The 22,133-nt window shown below is 39.9% G+C and overlaps 1 protein-coding gene across 4 annotated transcripts in view; it reads right to left on the bottom strand.

Annotated features, from left to right (window-relative positions):
• CCDC68 (coiled-coil domain containing 68) overlaps positions 1 to 17,519 on the bottom strand; it is a 60,140-nt gene extending 42,621 nt beyond the window's left edge. For 2 of the 4 annotated variants that reach the window (XM_013052720.2, XM_045065652.1), the window contains exons 1-4: positions 17,285 to 17,519; positions 6,987 to 7,079; positions 4,217 to 4,347; positions 3,004 to 3,090 (exon numbers count right to left, since the gene is read on the bottom strand). In XM_013052720.2, coding sequence (XP_012908174.1) covers positions 3,004 to 3,090; positions 4,217 to 4,333 — 204 coding nt within the window. In that variant the 5' untranslated portion in view covers positions 4,334 to 4,347; positions 6,987 to 7,079; positions 17,285 to 17,519. Of the gene's footprint in view, positions 1 to 3,003; positions 3,091 to 4,216; positions 4,348 to 6,986; positions 7,080 to 10,314; positions 10,395 to 14,169; positions 14,497 to 17,284 lie in introns of those variants that run through there. The other 2 variants (XM_045065653.1, XM_004745526.3) reach the window with 2 other exon arrangements.
• Positions 17,520 to 22,133: the final 4,614 nt, after the last annotated feature.

The raw sequence follows: 22,133 nt of genomic DNA on the forward strand, positions 1-22,133 counted from the left end.
CACCTGGAATCAAGGACACGTAGCAGTGGAAAGGAAATCTGAAATTATCTAATTTAACTACATCCATTGTACAGATATGAAAAGTGAGGTACTGAGCCCAGTTTATGCAGTAAGTGGGGAGCTCATGAAACAGCCACTCGAGTATCCATCTTATGCTTTCTGCTCTTCCAAATTATTTCGAGACAGACTAAGGAATTACACAATTCTACATACCCTACGTGAAACATTAAAAAATAACAGCTTCTCTTTGGTAAGCATCTATCATATGCCACATAATCTTTTAGATGTTTGATAAACACCCCTTTGTCTGAATACTTAAAACACTAGAAGGCACTATGCCCCTTATACAGAGGCGAAAATGGAAGATGAAAGTGTTTCACTAACAAGCTTGAAGTTATACCTAAAATAACTACCAGAACCAGAATTAGAATCCAAATTTGTTTTACAAAGCCAATATTCCTTTCATTACAAAAAATGGACTACGTTTACAGAAAAAAAAAAAAGAGAGAGAGAATATACGGCATGTGAATCATATAGTCACTATAATTCCATCAGGGTTTTATTTTCTCTACTCTAGACCCTACTACATACTCTCACTCTCTCTATATAGAAGTTATTTTGTTTTTTAATTTGTTAAAGAATGCTTGAGGGAGAGACTTGTAGAAGGCAGGTTGCTGGCAGCAGGAGCTAGCTACAAAGGTCATGGATGAGTGCCTGTTGAACTTTAACGTGCTTATGAGTCACTTGGTGATAGATCTGGTGAAAACACAGATTCTGATTCAAGAGGTCTGGGGTGGAGCTCTAGATGTTGCGTTTCTTTCTTTCTTTCCTTTTTTTTTTTTTTTTTTTTTTTTTTTTTTAAGCCTTAGAAGAATATTTGTCGACATGGGAAAATGTGAACAATATACTTCTACATGAACTATGCAGGCTATAAAACCATATCCAGTGATACCATTTTATAGAAAGAAAAATAGCCATATATACAAAATCATGCACAGGAAAAAAAAAAAAAAAACTGAAGGATGTACCTAGCAAATGTTAATAATGATTATCTCTAGAGAGTAGAATTAGAAGCAATTATATACAATTTTTTCCAGTAAATTTCACCTGCCCCCCAAACAGTATCTGCTTTGGGCTCTTCTTTCCCAGATGCTGCATCTCTAAAGAGCTCCCTGAAGTATCAGGGACTGCAGCCCACACCTGGAGAGCAGCAAAGCCCGAGATCATGACGACTAAATTCCTACATGGACGTCGTTCAGATATTGCGGGGGAAGGGGCGGGTACCTGGAGGCTGTTACTTGTCTGCCAATCATCTGAGGTTTGAGATGACCAAGGCAGACCCACTAGCTGCACAATTCATCTCTATTCCCAAGAAGCTCCTCCTATCAAGGACCTCCCCATTGTTTTATGCAGTGGTCAAGGTTCACCCCTCAACTTATTTGGCCCATAGGCACCATTTCACACAGGCGCTCCTCCTCCCATTTCTGAAACCCTTTTTCACTCGTCTTCAGTGACTCCAGTCTCTCCTGGTTTTCCTTCTAATTCACCAGCTTCTTTCCGCAGCCTGCCATGGTGATTCTTCTTTCTCCTGAGTGTTGGGTATCTCAGAACTCAGTGCTCAAATACTCTGTCCTTTCTTTTGGTTTTTAAGATTTACTTATTTATTCTTGAAAGAGAGAGAGAGAGCTCCTGTGCACATGGGGTTGGGGGGCAGAGGGAGAGAATCCTCAAGCAGACTCCCCACTGAGCACAGAGCGGAGATGGGTCTCAATCTTAGGACCCAGAAGATGATGACCTGAGCCAAAACTAAGAGTCCCAGATGCTCAGGTGACTGAGCCACCCGGGTCCCCCGGTCATTTCTACCCACACTCGTTTGTTTGGTGATCTCCTCCAATTTTGGAACTTTAAACGTTATCCCTATTCCCCAAATCTCTGCCGTGTAGCCTGAACCGTCGAGCCCAGACCCTTCAACCCCAGAATCAGACATGCAGGACTCACTAGAAACCTCCACTTAGAGGTCTAATAAACAACTCAATAGAAACAAAATGGAATTTTGTATCTTTCTTACCATTCACAAACATTAACCTTTTTCCCCCTAGTTTCTGAGCACTTAATATAAGAAAATATTTGGAGCTAGTTGTGTCAGTTTGGGAGGCTGCGGATGATAAAGGGAATAATGTTTATGCCTCATATCCTACGTGCTGCATTCTCGGTGGCCATACTATCTAGAGGACAATATTGACATTGATGAGGTGCACTTGGCTGAGATGAGTTCTAATCTGCATAAACCAGACAAGGCTACGTGTAGATTGCTTCATGTAAAGAATAGAAGGCCAGTTGAAGAGGAGAGAGAAATTTAAGTTTATCAATAATCTGATCAATTGGCCCCAAATCCTAAAAGCTTCAACTCTGTGTCCACTGGTGTAACCCAGACGAGTCTAAAAGGTTGTACCTCCATCCGTCTTTAGAAAATATCACTGCCATATATCCTGGCTAGGATGACACTTCCCATATACTTTAGATAAGTAAGCTCCATTGAAAATATTCAAGTAGGGTCTTGAGTTGCCTGGGTGGCTCAGTGGGTTAAGCCTCTGCCTTTGGCTCAGGTCATGATCTCAGGGTCCTGGGATTGAGACCTGTGTTGGGCTCTCTGCTCAGGAGGGAGTCTGCTTCCCCCTCTCTCTCTGCCTGCCTCTCTGTCTACCTGTGATCTCTCTCTCTCTCAAATAAGTAAATAAAATCTTAAAAAAAATTAAAATAAAATATTCAAGTAGAGTCTAGTCATTCCAATCTGAGCCTACTAATAACATCTGTGGTTAAATATTTCATACATATGCCCATTAGCATCTTTAGATACTGACAAAATATTTAACATTCATCATTCAAAGCTTCAAAGGATAATTTAATAATTGTATCTTTAAAAAGTTATTAAAAATAAGGTTTATACTGTTTTATGTTTATTTAATAAAGGAAGAAAGTGGTACATTTTGATCAATTTATTACCTTTGTTTCTAGTTTGTCATTTGTACGCTTATGTCCTACTTCATCTTTAAAAACTTGGTTTCGGATCTTTTCCAGAGTAGCTCGGATCTAGAAGAAAAAAAAATATTTTATTTTTTTTCAAAGGCATTTAATGGCAAATATTTCTTTTCTTTATACAAGCTATAGTATACCTGATTTATCTGGAAAGTAATACATAAATACTGATCTCAGATTTAAATAACTGCCATGAACCCGAGTTGGATTTGGGCTAATATTGTTTAGATTGCAGAAAATGAACATTTGGCCTTTATAATTCTTTCTCAGTCAAACCCAAAATATAACCTAAGTGAATATTATACTAGAAAATAATTACCACTTAGTAATTAGTATTTAATACTATTTAATTCTATTTTTCCTATGTAGTAATTTAGTACTAATTTACTATTTAGTAATTACTATAAAACAATTACTATTTAGTAATCACTACAAAATAATTACTAGCTAGTAATTACTAGAGAATAATTACTAGCTAGTAATTACTAGAGAATAATTACTATTTAGTAATTACTACAGAATAATTGCTAAGAGGAGATGATACAAATGTATGCAGGAGATATAAACCCCATGTCTTACTGACCTCTCAAACTGCAAAATACTCAAAGATGAATTAATCGATCTGAATAAGTTACCAACAATCTCTGTCCAAATGCTTCCCTCTGTTCTAAGAAACAGTTCCTAAGAATATATACTTTTGTCAGCCATTATCCCTGGAATCTCATAAGATTTCACATTTTTTAATGAAGTATTATGCCACCATGGGTCACTGAGGGGAGCAACCCAGAACTGTGAAAAGGAAGTGGCCAAGGAGAGACAGAAACTCAGCGAGACTCGTAAACATCTATTTGGGAACACAGTATCAACACTCATGAAACAACTGAGAAATGATATACAATGGTAGGAAGTGCAGTGGTGAATGTTGTAGGGAAAATTAAGTGCTGACAGGTGTTCTGAACCCTTCTCACCCATTATTCAAGTTTACTCCATGTGGGGGAACAAAGGTTCATGTCCTCAAGAGAAGTTACTAAACACGTGTTGAAATTTCAGCTATTGGGATTGTCCTTTGCCAAATGTACCTCATAGGTTCTATGGAGGGAGAAACAAAGCCCACGGATCCATATTAGATTGCATTTCAAAAAATCATATCACACTAATATGATCCCATGCACCTGCATACCTTTTTCACATATTCAGTTTCTTCAATAACATGAGCTGATGTGGACTCATACAAGGCAGAATTATCTTCTCTTTTACCCCTTGGGGGGACTTCTGTGGTCCTTGTTACCGTTGTCATTGTGAATTCTGGCTCTGGAGAAACATAAATAGGTTAGACAAAACTAACTTCTTTTTGATGATACAATAACCAAAAGAACTAAAATAAACTAAAAGAAGTATATAAACTAAAAGAAGTCTGTATTAGCACTGTAATTAAAATAGCAGAAATATTGTAAATTATTGATAGCTGTATAGATTCATAAATAAAGGAATTAATTTAAAATAAAAACAGTACCAGCTGAAGGATTCATTGATTAGAAGCATAAAAATCAAATTATCTGAGAAGGAAACACAATAAATGTTTCTTTTTATTCTACATCATATTGGACTATAAAACCTCAAGACCAGGGACCACATTTTATTCATCTTTGTATTCTAGCACATCATAAGTGCTTAATAAATGACTGTGGAACGAAAACAACATAATATAACAAAATCATATGTACATATCACATATATACATATATAAACAAATATATATATATCACATATCTAACTCTCAATATCCTATAAAGACCACCTACTGGAGAAATATTTGTAATAGAAAAATGTTGGGAAAAGACAAAATACTCACAAAAAGATGACTAGTTAAATATCTTCTCTAGGATGCATTATTCAATTAAAAAAAAAAACAACATGGTACAGAAAAGGATATATAAAGGATAGATAGCATCGTAATTTCTAAAAGAATCGAGATGTGGATAGAAGGGTAAAATCTGTGATCTAAGTTTTGACACTGAACAATGTAATTATTTGACCTCATTATAAAATTAAATTAAAAAGAAAAAATGGAATTCTTCAAGATAAGAAATAAAACAAATGACTGTATCTGTACACCAAGTTGGTGACACATCCACATGAATTATTTGACGTGACTTTAAAGCACATGCCAGAGACTACTTATCCCAGGTGTGCTCTGCCCTAGGAACAAAAAGAATTGCAAAACAACCATAAACTATACTCACTAATAATATTGTTAGTGGAAATAGTGATGTGTCTACCTTGAAACTAGTGTATGTGCACGGGCACGCACATGCATGCACCCACAGAAGCGCACGATGTAGAATAAAGCCACAAAGTCACTGTCTTAACATCATTAAGAACCAAGATTCTGAGCATAAAGTAAAAGTCCTTACAGTTAGAACAAAAATATTCTGTAAAAACCTTATAATTCAAACTGAAATGACGAGTAGAAAATAATGATTCATCTTTCCTTAAAAATGTATATTCTAGGTCCAGCCACTCAAAAATTTAGAAATATTAGCAAGTCATGCCCTCAGTGTCCAGACTGTGGTCGCAGTATACCATTTTCTACTAAAAAGAAACCATGGCTTCTTGAGTGATTTAGGTCCAGGACAAGAAATGTACAAGGTAACCCTGCGATATCTTGTTCTGCCAGAAGGCAAAAAGTGATCAAGTACTACTAAGATAAGACACAAAAACCAACCTGACAGAGAAATGGCTGCGAAGGATTGAAAAATATAAAGGCTTTTGATATTGCTGATGTCACAGTAAAGGAGAAAAACCACCACCACCAGCAGCCATCATCATCCAACTCAATGGAAAGAGGCCACCATGATATGAACATGAGCTCAAAAAAGGGAGTGAGAGGTCACCAACAAGCATTTATCTTGCCTTTCTTGTGTGTGTTATATTTCATGGTGACCAGACAGTTGATTCTTCTTTCTAAAGAATTCTTGCTAATAAATCCAAGTGGATTGATGGAAGACCTACATTTTGCAACCCCTTATGAGCTAATGGATCGGAACAACAGTCGTCAACCAGGGCTAAAATCACTCGGTGAGAGGTTGATGCAGAAGGCACTACCCTGGGGAACCTCACTAATCAATGTTGACACAAGTAGAAAGAGACGCCCAGACATTTTGTCCTCTAGGTATGGTACAACTGCAAGTAGAAAGCATCACCTACAAAGTTTGCATTAAAAAAAAAAAGAAGAAGAAGAAGTGAACTTGAACCTCATCAAGCCTCTGTACCCAAGGACGATAAGTATCTGAACAAGAGGAAAATGTTCAAGGACTCTATAAGGGTGAAGGTTGCAATTAGCCACTTCCAAATTAGGTGACATCTATTGGACAAATAGCTAGTTCCTTCCACAAATGACGTAAAGAAAGATAGGAAGAAGAGAAGGAAAATTGCCACAAAGGAAGGGTCTTAAGAAACATGACCAGATGGAAGACAGGGACCTTCTTTCGCTCTTGATTCAAATAAGCCAGTTATATAAAGACATTGTTGAGACAGCTGGGGAAACTTTAAATCTGACTGGGGAACAAATGATGGTAAAGAATTCTTGGAATTTCACTAGGTATGATATTAGAATTATGATATTCTTTAGAAACAGCTTTTCCCTTAGTCATGCACAGTGAAATATTACATTTGGAATTACTATAGAATGTTCTAGCAGAGAGAAAAAATGCGGTGGGATAAAGATGAAAGAACTTTAGTGAAATGCAGGGAATCACTGAAGCGGATCAAGGGCACGCAGGGTTCACAAGACTCCTCTGTCTATTCTGGTTCTGTTAGAAATTTCCGTAACAAATAGTAAAGAACTGAAAAGATAAAATAAATAAAACGAAAAGCTCTGTGAAGTAGGGTTATCCGTCTCATCTTACTGATAAGGAAGCCAACCAGGATTCCCGTAGGTGGTAACTTACCCAATGTCACCGCAAAACTAACAGAGCTGAAACTGAAGCCTTTGTCTTTAGGACAAGTTCAAGGGTGTTTGCATCACATTAAAGCTGGCTTCCCTAGTGAAAAAAAAAAAAAATTAAAATTTAGCAATGACCTAGACTGGTAAAACATGCAAGGAATTTTCATATTTGCTAACATCACTTTAAAACTAGATAGCTACTGGGATAACTCTAAGTCCTGCATTTATCTTTTAATCTTCAATTTAATTGACAGAGGACGCCAAGAATTTTCCATTTTATTATAAATCCTTTAGACAGGCACAATGGCTTCTCTTTGTGTTGCTTGCAGTCAACTTGGCAGCTGCACTTCAGCAAGTCTGCTTTTATAAAATGTGCCTGCATGTGTCTCTGCTACTTGGTCCTAGGAAGTCTCTTCCGGGATGAAGTCCTTGGTCCCAAACAGCATTTAAATGTAATCCAGAATAAAAGAAACACCCAAAGAGACAAGAAGCTATGTGCCTGAAAACCAGAGGGGGACGGTCAAGCTTGAGTGGTGGTCAGCAAACCACAGGAGCCCCATCTGGCTTCCCACCTATGTGCACAGCCTACGAACTAACAATGGTTCTGACAATTTTTAATGGTCCAGCATGAACGTGCACTCGCATCCACAAAACAAAAATCAAAACACACACTGCATGAAAATTATATGAGGTTCACATTCCGTGCTCCTACATGAAGGTTTGCTCTACAATAACCACAGCCATTCATTTACGTCCGTTTATGCCGCTTTTGCTTTGGAACAGCAGAGTTGAGAGGTTGCGGCAGAGAAGTTTGCAAACTTTTTCTGTAAAGGGCTAGATAGTAATTTGAGACATAGCTTGCTGCGTTGGGGATGGCAGAGAGTGGGAGCAAAATCTGGGGGTTAAAAAGAGGCGAGGAAAACAATCAATTCGGTCTGAATTCTGTTTGGTCCTCCAGTTCCATCCCCCCCTCCACCCCATCCATGGATCCATTTGATTGATTTGCTTGCTTGTTTTTCTTTTTAGTATGTTACACACCGTATACATTAACAAACGGTAAGAGACACTTCGGCACAGGAATAAATCACTCTTCAGAATGCATTCTCACAGTCTTTCATAATTTGAAAATCACCTCGGGACCCACGTTATATTTCCTAAACATTTTCTCATCTGTGCCTTTTATGCTAAAAACAAGAAAACCTGCTCCTTAATCACCTGTATTTCTCAAAACATCGTATCTCTTCTACTCACTGGTTTGGCAATCTTAAACAAGTTAACATAAGATTTTAGCCTCAACTTACCCATATCTGTAAAATAGGGATAAAACGGTTTTTGTTTTTGTTTTAGATCGTTGGTTGCAGCAGGCACTCAATAGACGGTAATGGTTAATATTGTCACTCTATTATTTTGTATTATTAATAACCACAGAAGACACACAGCCCATAATAGTGGGGACAGTTTATGCCGATCTGATTGCAAAGTTTATACCCAACTGTATTCAAACGACATCGAATTCCATTTCTCTCTCTGATTCAGGAAATTTTTGTGATCACAGTCCTTGATTTGTATAAAGAAACCCAAGGGGAACTTAAGCCAGCAAAGTCCAAACTGCCATATGGCTTTACCATCCTGGGAAAAATCCAACTTAGCATTTCATTTCTGCCAGAAGCAGATTAGGCAGATAAAATTTTCAAAATAAAACACAATCAGTTAATTAAAGTGAGAAAAGAATTGTATTTGTTTTATGCTAGAGTGGATTGAAGACAGCTTATAAGTGGCATCATGCCAAGAGGTGTTATTTCCTGGATCAGGGCTTTGCAAACAGGGCTCCCAGAGGGAAGGGGCGGTGCGAAGCAGACTGGGCTTGGCCATCTCAACTTGAACCAAAGCAGTTCTGCTTTGTTCTCTCACACACTGAATTTCTCCATGAGACTCTCTGTGAATAAAGAACATTCTACGGATAAGAAGGTTTGGAGCCAGACTGCCTTGTTTCATGGCCCGACTCTGCCACTCGGGAGCTGTGTGACCACGGGCAAGTTTCTTAAGCTCTCTGTGCCTCAGATCCCTTATCAGTTAATTTAACTGATAAGGGATTAATTAATCAGATAATATTAATGATTAATAATGATAGAAATAACAAACAACATAGGGTTGCTTGTGAGTTAACATTTTCCCAGAACCTAAGACAGAGCACAGCAAATAATAAGTGATGTGTATCTGTTTGCCTAATATGTAAATAAAATATGAATCCATTATCCACCATTATTGCTGGTAAGCCGTCTGAATAGTAGAGAAGAACTAGGTAATATTTTAAACAGTCTGCAGACAGAGTTAGCTTATAAAGGAAAATCTGCTTCTGGAATTTTAAGACTAACAAATCTTTCCCAGTAACACATCAATAATTCATCCACATCCCCAACTGATTATTCTAACATCTAATGAATAGCTTCCGATTTACAAAGCAATTTATACACAATATTTGTAATCTGAGCAATAAACCAACACGTCTTTGGGCGCCAAGGATAATGTACTCCTCTGTTTAATGATGTAAGAATGGCTTATTCGTTATACAATAAACACATAGGAGGCACTGTTACGGGGTTGAATTTTGGTCCCTCTCCATTCATAAGCTGAAGTTCTAAACACCCCCTCCCCCAAGAGGGGGTGGGTCCCCTAATCCAACATGACTGGTGTTTTATAAATATTTGGACACAAATGCACACAGAAGAATGCCATGTAAAGTTGAAGGTAGAGATCAAAGTGATGCTTCTGCCTGCCTAGGAACATCCCAAATGGCAAGCAAATCAAAGAAATTGGAGGAAAAGCATGGAACAGACCCTTCCTTACAGCTTCAGAAAAGCCCAACCCTGCCCACACCTTGATCTTAGATTTCTGGTCTCCAGAACTGGAAGAAACCAATTACTATGTATAAGTCACTTAGCCTGTGGTACCTTGTTACAGCCATCCTAGGAAATGAATACGGGTATGGTTTATATTCTAGAGCTTCTAACAAAGGTATTTTCTTTTCTTTCTTTTTTAATTTTTAATTTTTTATTAACATATCACAGCACTCACCATGAACTTAACTGACTGGTTTGCAACCAAGAGCCCTGACTGGTGTTAGCACAGTTTCTGAGTTCTGAGCCAAAAATACTGAATATCATTTTATCATCATTCTTGGTCACTCTTCTAGAGAGCTTAGATATCAGAAGCTAAAAAAGTAAGTTGCAAGAAAAGTGAGCCAGGGTAATTAGGTTATATGAGGGAAAGAACATTAACAGATCTCCAACCCTTGAAGTGACTGACCGTGTCTTGAATATTAAATAGCACACCTGTTCTGCAACGACATTCTACAGCACAATGGTGACATCCAGTGTCAGCCAGCTAAATCTCAGGTGACTGTGCATTTTACCTGAAAACAACACACACTGTATCAGAAGACATGCTCATGAACTCTTAGCTCCAGTAATATGACAATGTTTTCAAGTAGTAATTAAGATTTTTTTAAGTAGGATTAATTTTATTCATTTGTGATACTCATTTATATACAAACAGATATTTACAACATAGCCAATGTTATAGAAAGCTCTAAGGTAGGAAATAAAAGTTATTCCATTTTGAAAAAAGAACTGAAATACTGGCACACACACAACATACAAATCAATGGGATTGACAAATACTGGACCATTTACCGAAAAATCGTTTACTATATATTGTCAAAATTACCATTACACTCTGTACCACTATACCTATTATCTATATATCTATAGCTATATCTAAACCCATCCATGTATGTAGGGATAATGCAACCAAGTCACAGAATAGTGATACAAGTTTTTCAAGGTCATCAGTTGACCTCTCCACCTGAATCCAGATAGGCTGACCTTAGATCGAGGTGTCTTTGTCGTGACATAATCTATCTTCATTGTTCACTGGCATAATTTGAAATTTTCAAAACAGCTGAAGATTTCACCCAGTGCCCAGTATAGCAACTAAATTGCAAAAAGGAACAAATCACATGAATCCATTCCCATTTGGGGGAAGACTCGAGAGAAGGTACCAGAGTCTGCTGAGTGCCTACTGCATGCATGCTAAGCTTAGCTACTTTTAATAATCCTCACATACACCCTAAGAAGTCGGCGTTATTATTTCCACTTGACAGATGAGGAAATGAGGCTATACAAGATGAAGCTAAATACTGGTTAATGATGGTCGTGGATCTCAAGCCCGAGTCTACTGGCTCTTTCCAGGTTACCACCATGCCTTCTGCTGTATTCTGAGTGGATTTCTAAGCCTACTTTCTTGGGCCCGAGCCCAAATATTCCTCTATAGGCCAATCCTACTCATCAGTAAGAGGAATAAAGTACTGAAGCCGAGCATTTTCCTGACCAAAAAGAGTCAAATCCCGGAGGCTACGTACCATCGTTCCATTTGTATGAGATCTAGAAAATTTGAAATTATGGGCACAGAAAACAGATCAGTGGCTACCTAGGGACTGGAAGTGGGGAAGGGACTGACTACCAAGGGAACACAGGGGAATTTTTCTTGGGGGGGGGGGATAATATAACATAATTGTTCTATAACTTTTTAAAAAGATTTTATTTACTTATATGAGAAAGAGAGAGAGTGAATCTATGGAAGGGTAAGGGTGGGGGCAGAGTGAGAGGGAGAAGAAGACTCCCCACTGAGCCGGGAGCCTGACATGGGGTTCAATCCCAGAATCCCAAGATCAAGACCATGAGATCATGACCCAAGCCAAAGGCAGACACTTAACTGACTCAGCCACCCAGGTGTCCCATTACTGTTCTACATCTTGATGGTGATGGCGGTTTCTTGACTGTAACCATTTGTCAAAACTCACAGAACTCTGTGCTAAAAAAAGGTGAACTTCTGTACTTTTATTTTAAAAATAATAATCATGCAACAGCAGCCTAGAGAAAGCAAAGTACTAATGAGATTTCAAAAGCGAAGGACCTTCACTGATTTTATCACAACTAACTGGAAGCCACAATTAGCTGGATTTGTTTCCCTATTCAAAGTGCTGACCCCAAACAATGTAAATGGCAAAAAAATAAAACCAAACCAGAACAAAACAGTGATGGAATGAGGAATGTTAAAATGTAAAGCAGAACCATTGTTGCCCGCCAGAAGAGCCAGTGGAGCCTGACATTCAATAGGGTGACAGAGGAGGCCCAGGGAAATCTTCAACATCTTAAGAAAGTTCACTACACTTATTATTGACTAACATGGAAAAGTAGGAGGAAATCTATAGAAGTATACAGGAAGTAAATAATATTTGCTATGATGAGATTTACGTTGAATTCATGAACCTAGAGCTCCTCATGTCATCTACACATCCTCTTCTTGTTTTCTAGATGCATAACATGTTTCCACTCTTCACCGCAGCCCATGTGCAGGGAGACAACTGGGTCAGTGACTCCAAAGTCTGTCCAGGATGGCCGCCTTCCTGTCCAGCAGACAGGAAGATGTCATACTGATGCGGACCCACAGGGCAGCGTCCTCCCAAGATGTGAGATCTGGGAGCTCACAGAAAGATACCAGGGTGAGCACGGCTTCTGGCTCTGGGTAAAACCGAGCTCCTCATGACAGATCATGTGGTCGAGTGATGAAGGAGTGAGCTCATCAAAATAATTCTAAGACTCTCACACCTCAATGCTGATCCAGCCTTTCTCCTGTGAACAGAGACAACACGGGGGCCATGTGTCCCCGCCAACTTCAGAGCATATAAAAGTGGGAATGATGGAGACAGATTCCTGTCAATGGTATATGACTCTTAAGAGACATCTGAAATGACAGTCCGTGGAAGTCTAGGAAAATGTACCTGTTCTAGAGATTTTTAAATCCTAACCAGGTTAAAAAAAAAAAAAAAAAAAAAAAAAAAAGACATTAGCCATACAGACTGATTAATTCATCCAATCACAGACCATCAAAAGCACAATGTTCCCACCCAGGATTTCAGCAAGTTGTTCTGATATTTCAAGCAGAAAAAAACTGAGTTCCAAAAGAGCACATTCAGCTTTGGAAAACTACACTATTTAATCTAGACTATCTTGTTTTCAAATTTTAGAATTTTAAAAATAAAATCCTTTGCATTCTAAGTTGTCAATAAAACAGACCTTCAAGTTATATTAATGCTCTTTTTTTCCCCAGCAGGAAAGTGTAATTTCTAGCAGTAACTTGCAGGCGTGAAGAGACATATTGTCTTCTCTTTAGTTTCACGGAATTTGCCAACTTTTTCTCGAAGGGTTTCTACTCAACCAGAGAAATCCTTCTAAGAGGATCTTTAAGCATAAGTTGCCAAGCGTAAACTCCTAAGAATGCATTTACTGTCGTAGTTGGCACAAAGCCGGGTGAACAGCAAGGGAACAACTCTAACGGAACTGTTGCTCAAGGTTCCTGATTCCTAAGGAGTTCAAAGGTCAATGTTCTTGCAATGTTAGAAAGTTCCAATTTGGTTTATTCTCTGGCCGAAACACAGAAAAACACCACCACTTAATAGGAACCCAGAGTAATTTACAATTTTGCTCTAGCTCCTTAAAAAGGTCCTAGAGAAAAACGAAGTGGCATTTTTTTTTCTGTTTCAGATTTTCACTCATCTAAGAACTCAATCTAGTGCCTGATTTTGTAAATAAACAGTTGTATCTGTTTCGTTTTTTAAAGCAGTCATAGAAATCATAGACTAATAAAATTAAAAGCACATAAATTCACATGCACTCCCTTCAACTTTTTAAGGCTTAGGGCTATACATGCCTCACGCTTTACGTTAAGTGTGCCACTTAAATATGTTATTAGGAAGCACTCAGATTTTTGAGAGTACTTCAATCCTCACTGTTAGGTCAAACAATCATCAAAATTCACCCACTCTAAACGCATTATTTGTGAAGAAAATATACCAAAGGAGATACGAATTCTCTTTTGCAAACAAGAATGTCAAGAGCGAAACATCTTCAAAGTCCAGCCTAGAATCCCAAATGATTGATGATTTTTGCTACTTGCACAGGGTTAACTATTTACTATGTTCGTGGGAGTATCACAGAAAGATCATGGAAAATAGCAGTAATCCATATCGGGAATACAGTTTTCACAAATATAAATAAGAGGTTGGCTCCTATCAATTACTTTTGAATTATGCTACCATGGAAGCCGGACCAAAGTATCTGTCTTACCACTTAAATGTAAATGCAGAAATATCCACCAGCTGGTGAACAAAATGTGGACCAGCCATAGAATGGAATGCATAGTAGTTAGCAAAAACAGGAGCCAGCTACTGATCCATGCATGCTACACCCTGAATGAACTCAAAACCATTGTTCTAGGCTAGGCGAAGGGAGCCAGATGCAAAAGACCATCTATTGTCTGATCCCGCTTGTGTGCAATGTCCAGAAAGTCAAATCTAAAAAGAGAGAGGAAAGTAGATTAGCGGTTGTCTAGGGGTAACAAATAGGAAAGTGGGGTCTTTTGGGGATGCTGAGAATGCTTTAAAACTGAATTGTGGTGATGGTTGTTCAATTCCAGAAGCCTACTAAAAATCATTGAATCGTCCATTTGGATATATTTTGTGGTATGTAAATTATACCTCCAAAAAAAAGCTTTTTTTTTTTTTTTTTTTCAAAGATTTTAATTCTTTGACAGAAAGAGAGAAACACAACGAGAGAGGGAACACAGGCAGGGGAGTGGGAGTGGGAGAAGCAAGAAGGCTTCCTACTGAGCAGGGAATTGAGGAGCTCAATCCCAGGACTCTGGGATCATGACCTGGGCTGAAACCAGTCGCTAAACCAACTGAGCCACCCAGGTGCCCCAGAAAAGCTGGTTTTTGAAAACAGCAACAATGGCAACAACAAGAACAATAAGCAAGAATGCTTTGGACAAAGTAAATCTTTTTCTCTGGGGTAAAATAAAATTGTAGTCATATTTTCCTAATTTACGGGAAAAAGAATGTGATGGGTAGAATTTTCTCAATTTGAAGTTTTTCACTCACTGATTTATATACTAAATTATTGGCACCCACTACTACAATTTAGTTTTTATTAAATTTGCATGAAATTGATATTTAGGCCTCACATCTCCATTCCTCATGATATTTAACCCGCAACACGTGATTCCTAAATTCTTCCCCAATCCAAGCAAAAGAGAAAGACACAGACCTGAATAATATGTAAGTTCCTTTACAATTTTAGAGCTGACTATTTAAAATGGTGAAAGAGAGTATGTGATTTGAAGATAATCTAGTTCCAATCACTGTCAAAACTGATAGATGATTATTGATGTGGTTCTTATCTATGATCTGAAGGTGTCCTGGAGGTGTCCAGCATTGTGCAAATTCCAGGAGGACAGGAATGTGACTTATTTACACAAAGCTGTATCACCCCACCCTCCCAGTCTGAACTCAGAACAAAGTGCCCTAACCAACAGGTACTCAGCACGCGTGTGAATAGGGTCCACAAATCCGCGTGGGCACCAAATATTTTCTAAAACTCAGTGTGCACACACTCATGCATTTGCTTTCCAAACCCATGTAGCTGGCTGTTTTCACGCTTAGTAAAATGCAAATTCACCTAAACATGTTATTAAGTTGATAGGAACACTTTGCCATTATGAATTTATTTTCTATTCATAAATGGCCTATAATTTTGATATAAATATCTCAGTTCAAAACATTTGAAACCAGGACTTTGAAAGGCTTTTAGATTCTGTTCATAACTTTTAGTTCTTTCCTTTTTCAGTCTTGATCCCAAATGAATAAATATACGCCTAATTTTTCAGCTTCAGCTAGAATTTGGGCGACACCTAAGCCCACTCGCTGTCCAGCGCATTGTAAATCAGTCAGTGAGCAAATAACATGCCTGTTCTTAATTCACGAAATCATATAGGTGAATGATAAAACAGAAATAGTGTCTGTATTTATTTCAAAAGTGTTTTTCATTAGTGCCTGTTTAGTTACCGAATTTATTTAGCAAATCACAAAGATTGGAACCTTAGGAAATTTGCAGGAAGTATAAGCTGTTTTCATTCTTTCTGTAAGTAGCTGAGGAGCCCCTAGGGTATATACCCTGCCTTAGGCACAAATTGCTCTGTGTCAGGGACCTTTGCTCTAAAACTCTCAGTGCCGGGGGGAAAGGGACAGGTCAGTAACAGGAAACAAAGCACCAACTGTGTCCACCAGGGTACCTGAGACTCTGGCTCAGATCATATTTCTGAAAAACCAGACTTCTGCAGAACTGAATATTTAATATCATTAGGTAAAATCAAAAGGGCAGATTATCTTTTCCTTACTGCAAATGCAGAATAACTCCCTTTGATATTTCATCTAGTCTATATATACCAAGAAAAGAAGAAAGTTATGATTCCTAAAATAAAACAACTATAGTATAATGGAAGACAGACCCAGCTCAGTTACGTTTGGGGCTTATTGCTTCTTCTGATCCTTATTTTATATATATAATATATACTTATATATATTTTTATATGTTTATTTAAATAAAATATTTTAATATATTTGTATATCTATATATTATATCTTTTTATATACACAGTGCATTTATATATTACATATCATATATAATAGGTATTCATCGATATCTTTATATACTTTACATATATATATTCCCCATCTTTGAAAAAAGGTGAAAAATTTACAGCCACGTCTTCACTCAGTCTAACAACTATCCTTGCACTGTCCTGTACTATATTCTTCAGTAAGATAATAAAGCTTCTTTGCACACCTGCCAAGAGCTCTGTAAGTTCCCGCTCTAAAATCCCAAGGCAGTAGAAAACTGTCAGCCAGCGGGCTGTTCTCCTTTCGCTACATGCACCTGCCGCTGCAGACGCCAGCAGGAGGGAAGGAAGGAAGAAAGGTGAAGACAACCACCTTTATTCATTCATTTGGGGTCTTAAGAATTGAGGGCCCAGGGACCTGTCAGAGCGGCCACAAGGTGACATCAAGTCGGCCGGTCCTCTCACTCTCGGGGACCCCTGGCAAAGGGACTGCAAAACAGTCCCCTAAATAAATAACCAGATGTGCAGCGGCCCAAAGGAAGGTCGTTCTTTCTCGGGGAAAGGCAACTGTTTCTCTAGCGAGAGGCGCTCAGACTTCCCGCCCGGGGAATCGGAAACTTCCCGCCCCGAGCGGAGAAGGAATCCAGGGAGGAATCCCCTCCCCACCGAGAGCCTGTTTCTGCCGTCGGGGCGCCGCGCTGGGGGAACCCGCTCCGAGGGCCCCGACGCCCCCTCCCCCGGGGGGCTGAGCTCGCGGGTCGCCGCGGGTCGCCGGGGCTCGCCTACCTTGGAGCGCGCTGAGCGAGGGTGGGGTCCCGGCCTCGCTCTCCCGCCTCCCGCCCCGGCTCGGCTCCGTCGGGCGTGGGTGGCTCCGCCGCCGTCACCTTGGGCTCCGCCCCCCCAGGGTGCGCCCGGGGCAGAGTCCGGCGCCTGGACGACTCCGGGGAGGAGCCCGCGCTCCCGCGGGGACGCACACGCGCTGCTCCACGCACCCCGGGGTGCGCTCCCTGCGCCCCCACCCCCGTCCGGAACGCTGCGCTCCCGTCGGTGGCAGCTGTTGCTGATTTTGAAGAAGGTTCTGTTTGCGCCCTCAGTTCCTGAACTTTTGTCTTTGTCGTTTATAATAAAACTTTTTCTTTTGGAGTAATTTTAGGTCTGAGGAAAAGTTGCAGAGATAGCACAGAGTTCCCTAAACCCTTCAGCCAGCGTCCCCTTAATATTCACGTCCCACGTCTCCGTACGTGTGCATGTGTACGTGTGCATAGTTCATGTGTCAAAATTAAGAAATTAACACTGGGCCCCTGCTATTAACTAAATTCAACCTTTTACAGATTTCACTAGTTTTCCGCTAAATATCTTTGTGTACCAGGATCCCATCCAGGGTTCCACGCTGCATACTGCCATGTCTCTTTACTCTTTTCTGGTCTGTAACAGTTTCTTAATCGTTTCTTAATCTTGATCGTTTTAAAGAATTCTGTTAAGCTATCTTGTGGATATCTCTTTATCTCTCATTTTGGTTTTGTCTGTTGCTTTCCTCACGACGAGACTATGGTTATGGGTTTGGTGGAGGAAGACCATGATGGGAAAGTGCCTTTCTCATCACAGCATCCTATCAGGGTCCATGAGAGCAACAGGACTTAACTGCTGGTGATATTAATCTTTAACACCTGGTTAAAGTACTATCTGCCAGCTTTCTCCACTGCACAGTTACTGGTTTTCTTTTTTCCATATTCTTTTCTTTGGATGGGAGTCACTAAGTTCGACTCACCTCAAGAAGGGAGGGTGGAATGAAAGTCCACCAGGGTGTGAGAAGGAGTATCTGCATATATTATCGGAATTTTTCTGTAAAGAGGATTTATTCCTCTTCTCCCATTTATTTATCTATTTGATTATTTATTACATCAGCATGGATTCATATATATTCATTTTATACTTTGAGCTATAATTCAATACCACGTTATGTATAATATTGTTCAGATTGTTCTAGCTGGGAACAAAGAGCTCCTGGGAGCTCTTTCGGGTTGGGTCCTGTGTCCCTTTGAAAGTTCATGAACATATAGGGGCTGCGGATAAAAACCTCACTAATTATTGGCTCCACCCTTCTCACATTTAACAGATACAGAAAACTGAAACCCCAGCCCCCTAATATCTGAGGACTATTCTGAATCTTCCTGGGAATCCTATGATTACTGCGTTTCCAGCCCCATTTAAAAAAAAAAAAAAAAGGAAAGAAACAAAGAAATATTTTGTCTCTTCGTGTGTTTTCTTAGCAGATGAGCTTGTAGATTGGGACCCAACTGGAGAAGTGAAAGTTGATGTTTCTTTAGAAAAATTTTGGTTAACTAATCCTTGTGGGTCTATTAATAGATATATGTGTATTTATAGACAAATGACGTTCCAAAGTTAGCCATGGGTGTTTATAATGACATTAAACATTGAAGAAATCCAGCTTTGTTATTTGTTATTCATTGAAGAAATCCTTTGTTATGTGGGTTTCGATTGCTTGTGTTTGCATAAGCATAACATGGTCCCCTAAACACTACATTTCCTCCTTCTGAGCTGGAATCTGGGATACTGCCTTGCATTCGGTGACCCTCACCTCTCTCTCTGGCCTTAACCTTTCTCAGAGAGGGAAACCTACTCCATTAGTCCCAGTTTTGCCAGGTAAACACAGGATGGATAGCCCAGTGAGTAATCCAGGACCACGGAGTGAAGAGATTTTCTACTCTTTAAACATTTTTGACAAAGTTACTAAAAGTAGTAATACTTAAGTGCTTTTCTGTTTTGAAAAACTAAACATTTTCCATTTTGTATTTAAGTCCCACCATATCCCAGAGAAACTGAGAAGATCAGAGGTGAAGGTGAGACTTCTGTGCACTTTCCTGGAGGGAGAGAGGACTTTAATGGAAACGGATCATTCTGGTCAGTATCAAGTACTGACTGTATTTCATAGTCCTGCAAAAGTACTTGGTTGCTTTAACGCAATAATTTTAATAACTTTCTGGGGGGGAGAGCAGGGACCCACTCAGAATTAGGGAGAATACGGAAATATAAAAAACAACCTGCATAGTGCTGCTTAGGAAAATCCATAAACCATCCTTAAATTTAAAACTCCAGGGGGATGTCTCAGAGGATGAAAATAGAGGAACGGTAGATCAATATTTATGGATTTCTCTTATATCTGTAGCATTTGATTGCTATTTTTATGTCAGAAAAATACATAAATCATTTTAAATACCATATATTCTAAAGCCGCTTTTCTTCACATTTTACCTATGGTTATCCACATTTCAAAAAAAGTATTGGTATTTTAGTATTATGTATTTTTTGGGATGGCTTGGGTTGTAGGGACTAGAGCACCTTAAAGCCCCCTCAGCACCCTCCCTATATAAATACTCTGACCCTGTGTCCGGGGTTCACTAAAAAGGAAGGATTGGGGGGGGGGCGGGCCAGGGAACAAAGTAGCAGGTGCGGTCTGCCCCTTAGAGCACACTATAGATTGTTGTCCTGGCTAAAAGTGGATCCGACCGTAAATCAGGTGCCCACATTCAGAGCCTCTGCCTTGTGGCATTCAGACCGGGGCTCATATCTGAAATCACTGTTCTTTATTTCTGTTTGGGGGTTATTTGTTAAATTGCATATAATATGGGATTTTTTGTAATGTGTATTTTTAAATGCAAATCCTACCATGTCATTTCAGCTCTTCCCCCTCCCCCAATACACACATCCACATCCCCCACATCCACACCCCACCACCACTACCATTCATTAAAACCCCCTCATGACCTTGGGTTTAAAGCCTAAACCACCCTCCCTCCCACCCCACCCCCAGCCCCCAGCAGAGAAGTCTCCCACCCTGCTTCCTCTCTTGCCCAATCCCTACATTGTCTGCCAGTCAGGTGAAATGGCTTGTACTGTTCCACACCCTCTCTTGTTTCTCACTTTATATTCCATTTTGCCTTAGTTCCCCACTCAAGCACACCCTCACCCACCCCCACCCCCCCATAAACGAGAATGTCTTTCCCCCTCTTCTTCACCTGGAAATTCCTGCTCCCTTTCCCTGGTATGTGCCGGGAAGCCGTCCCTTGAGATCCCTCACTGACACTGAGCAGCTCACTTAGGTCTTCCCTCAAAATGCTCCATATATTGCATTTGTTAGATTGTTTTAGTTTTCCATGGCTGCGGTAACAAATGACCGTGAACTTGGTTGCTTTAAAAAAAAAAACCCACACGTTTATTATCCTACAATTCTGTGGGCTAGAAATCTGATATGGTGCTCATTAAACTAAAATCAATACATCAGGGGTGCCTGGGTGGCTCAGTGGGTTAAAGCCTCTGCCTTCGGCTCAGGTCATGGTCTCAGGGTCCTGGGATCGAGTCCTGCATCGGGCTCTCTGCTCAGCAGGGAGCCTGCTTTCCCCCACCCCCTGCCTGCCTCTCTGTCTACTTGTGATCTCTGTCTGTCAAATAAATAAATAAAATCTTAAAAAAAAAATAAAATCACTACATCAGGAGGCTGTGTTGCTGTGAATCTGTTCTCTTGCCTTCTGCATCCTTTCTAGAGGCTGCCTGCATTTCTTGGTTCTTGGCTCCTTTCTCTGTCTTCAAAACCAGCAACTTAGTCTCTCTCTGACTTTGACTCTTCCTGTTTCACTGGCAAAAACTCTTGGGATTACACTGCATGCACCTGGATAATCTCCTCCATTGTAAGATTCTTATCTTAATCCCATCTGCAAAATGTGTTGTGCCTTGGAAGATTACATATGCACAGGTCCCAGAGATTAGGGCCTGGACCTCTTGGAGGGGCCATTACTCTGCTTGCCACGGCTGTGCTGCTAAATCACTTTATGACTCAAATGTTGAATTTTGTTATTAAATATTACATCTTTTATGCCACAAAATCAAGAAGGCATGGCACCATTCTCGAGGCATGCTCCCATTCCTTTTTAGTGATGCCTCTGTCTGCCTTTCCCTTCTTCTCTCTCCCCTTCCCATGGCACCCTACTACCCCCACCGGAAGGAGTACCGGAAGTCAGTGCCCCAGAGAACTCCTCAAGAGGTAGTAGGATTTGGGAGGACCAGGACCTTGAGGAGGCTAGCTACTATTAGGGAAAGGTCATCTAATAAAACCTTAGTCGTGAGACCCTTCAGATCTATATGGGTGAGCCATAGGCTTGGGGGATGACTGCTACCATATATCTTGGGGGTTAGAGAAAAAGGAAGTTTCCAAAGGAGTTTTTATATGTTAAAGTAGATTTACAGGATCCTGGGGGTTGGGTTAAGGTTGCCTTTTACCCTTAGCAAAGTATTAATATCAAGACAGCTGAGCTCCTAGAGGAATGTCACTTTGCCTGTTTCAAGGACTTGTCAGTGGCCTATGGGTAGTAAGCAAATTGAATTTTTCTTTTGCCTGTGTTTCCCACATCAGTACCATGTTCCATGGAAGGGCATAGGAGCCTTTTGAGCTCAGGCACGGGCAAAGGCACAAAGAAAGCAAAAGTTCAGGCAGGTTTGTGAGCTATCAAGAAGACCAGTCCAGCGGGACCCGAAGAGACTCATAGGAGACAAAACGGAGAGATGCGAGCAAATCACGTGTAAAATACAGAAGGGTCAGGTTAATAATTTATTTTTCTTG

This window comes from Mustela putorius, unplaced genomic scaffold (genome assembly GCF_011764305.1).
Source record: "Mustela putorius furo isolate JIRA1106 unplaced genomic scaffold, ASM1176430v1.1 tig00003858_pilon_pilon_pilon, whole genome shotgun sequence".
NCBI lineage: Eukaryota > Metazoa > Chordata > Mammalia > Carnivora > Mustelidae > Mustela > Mustela putorius.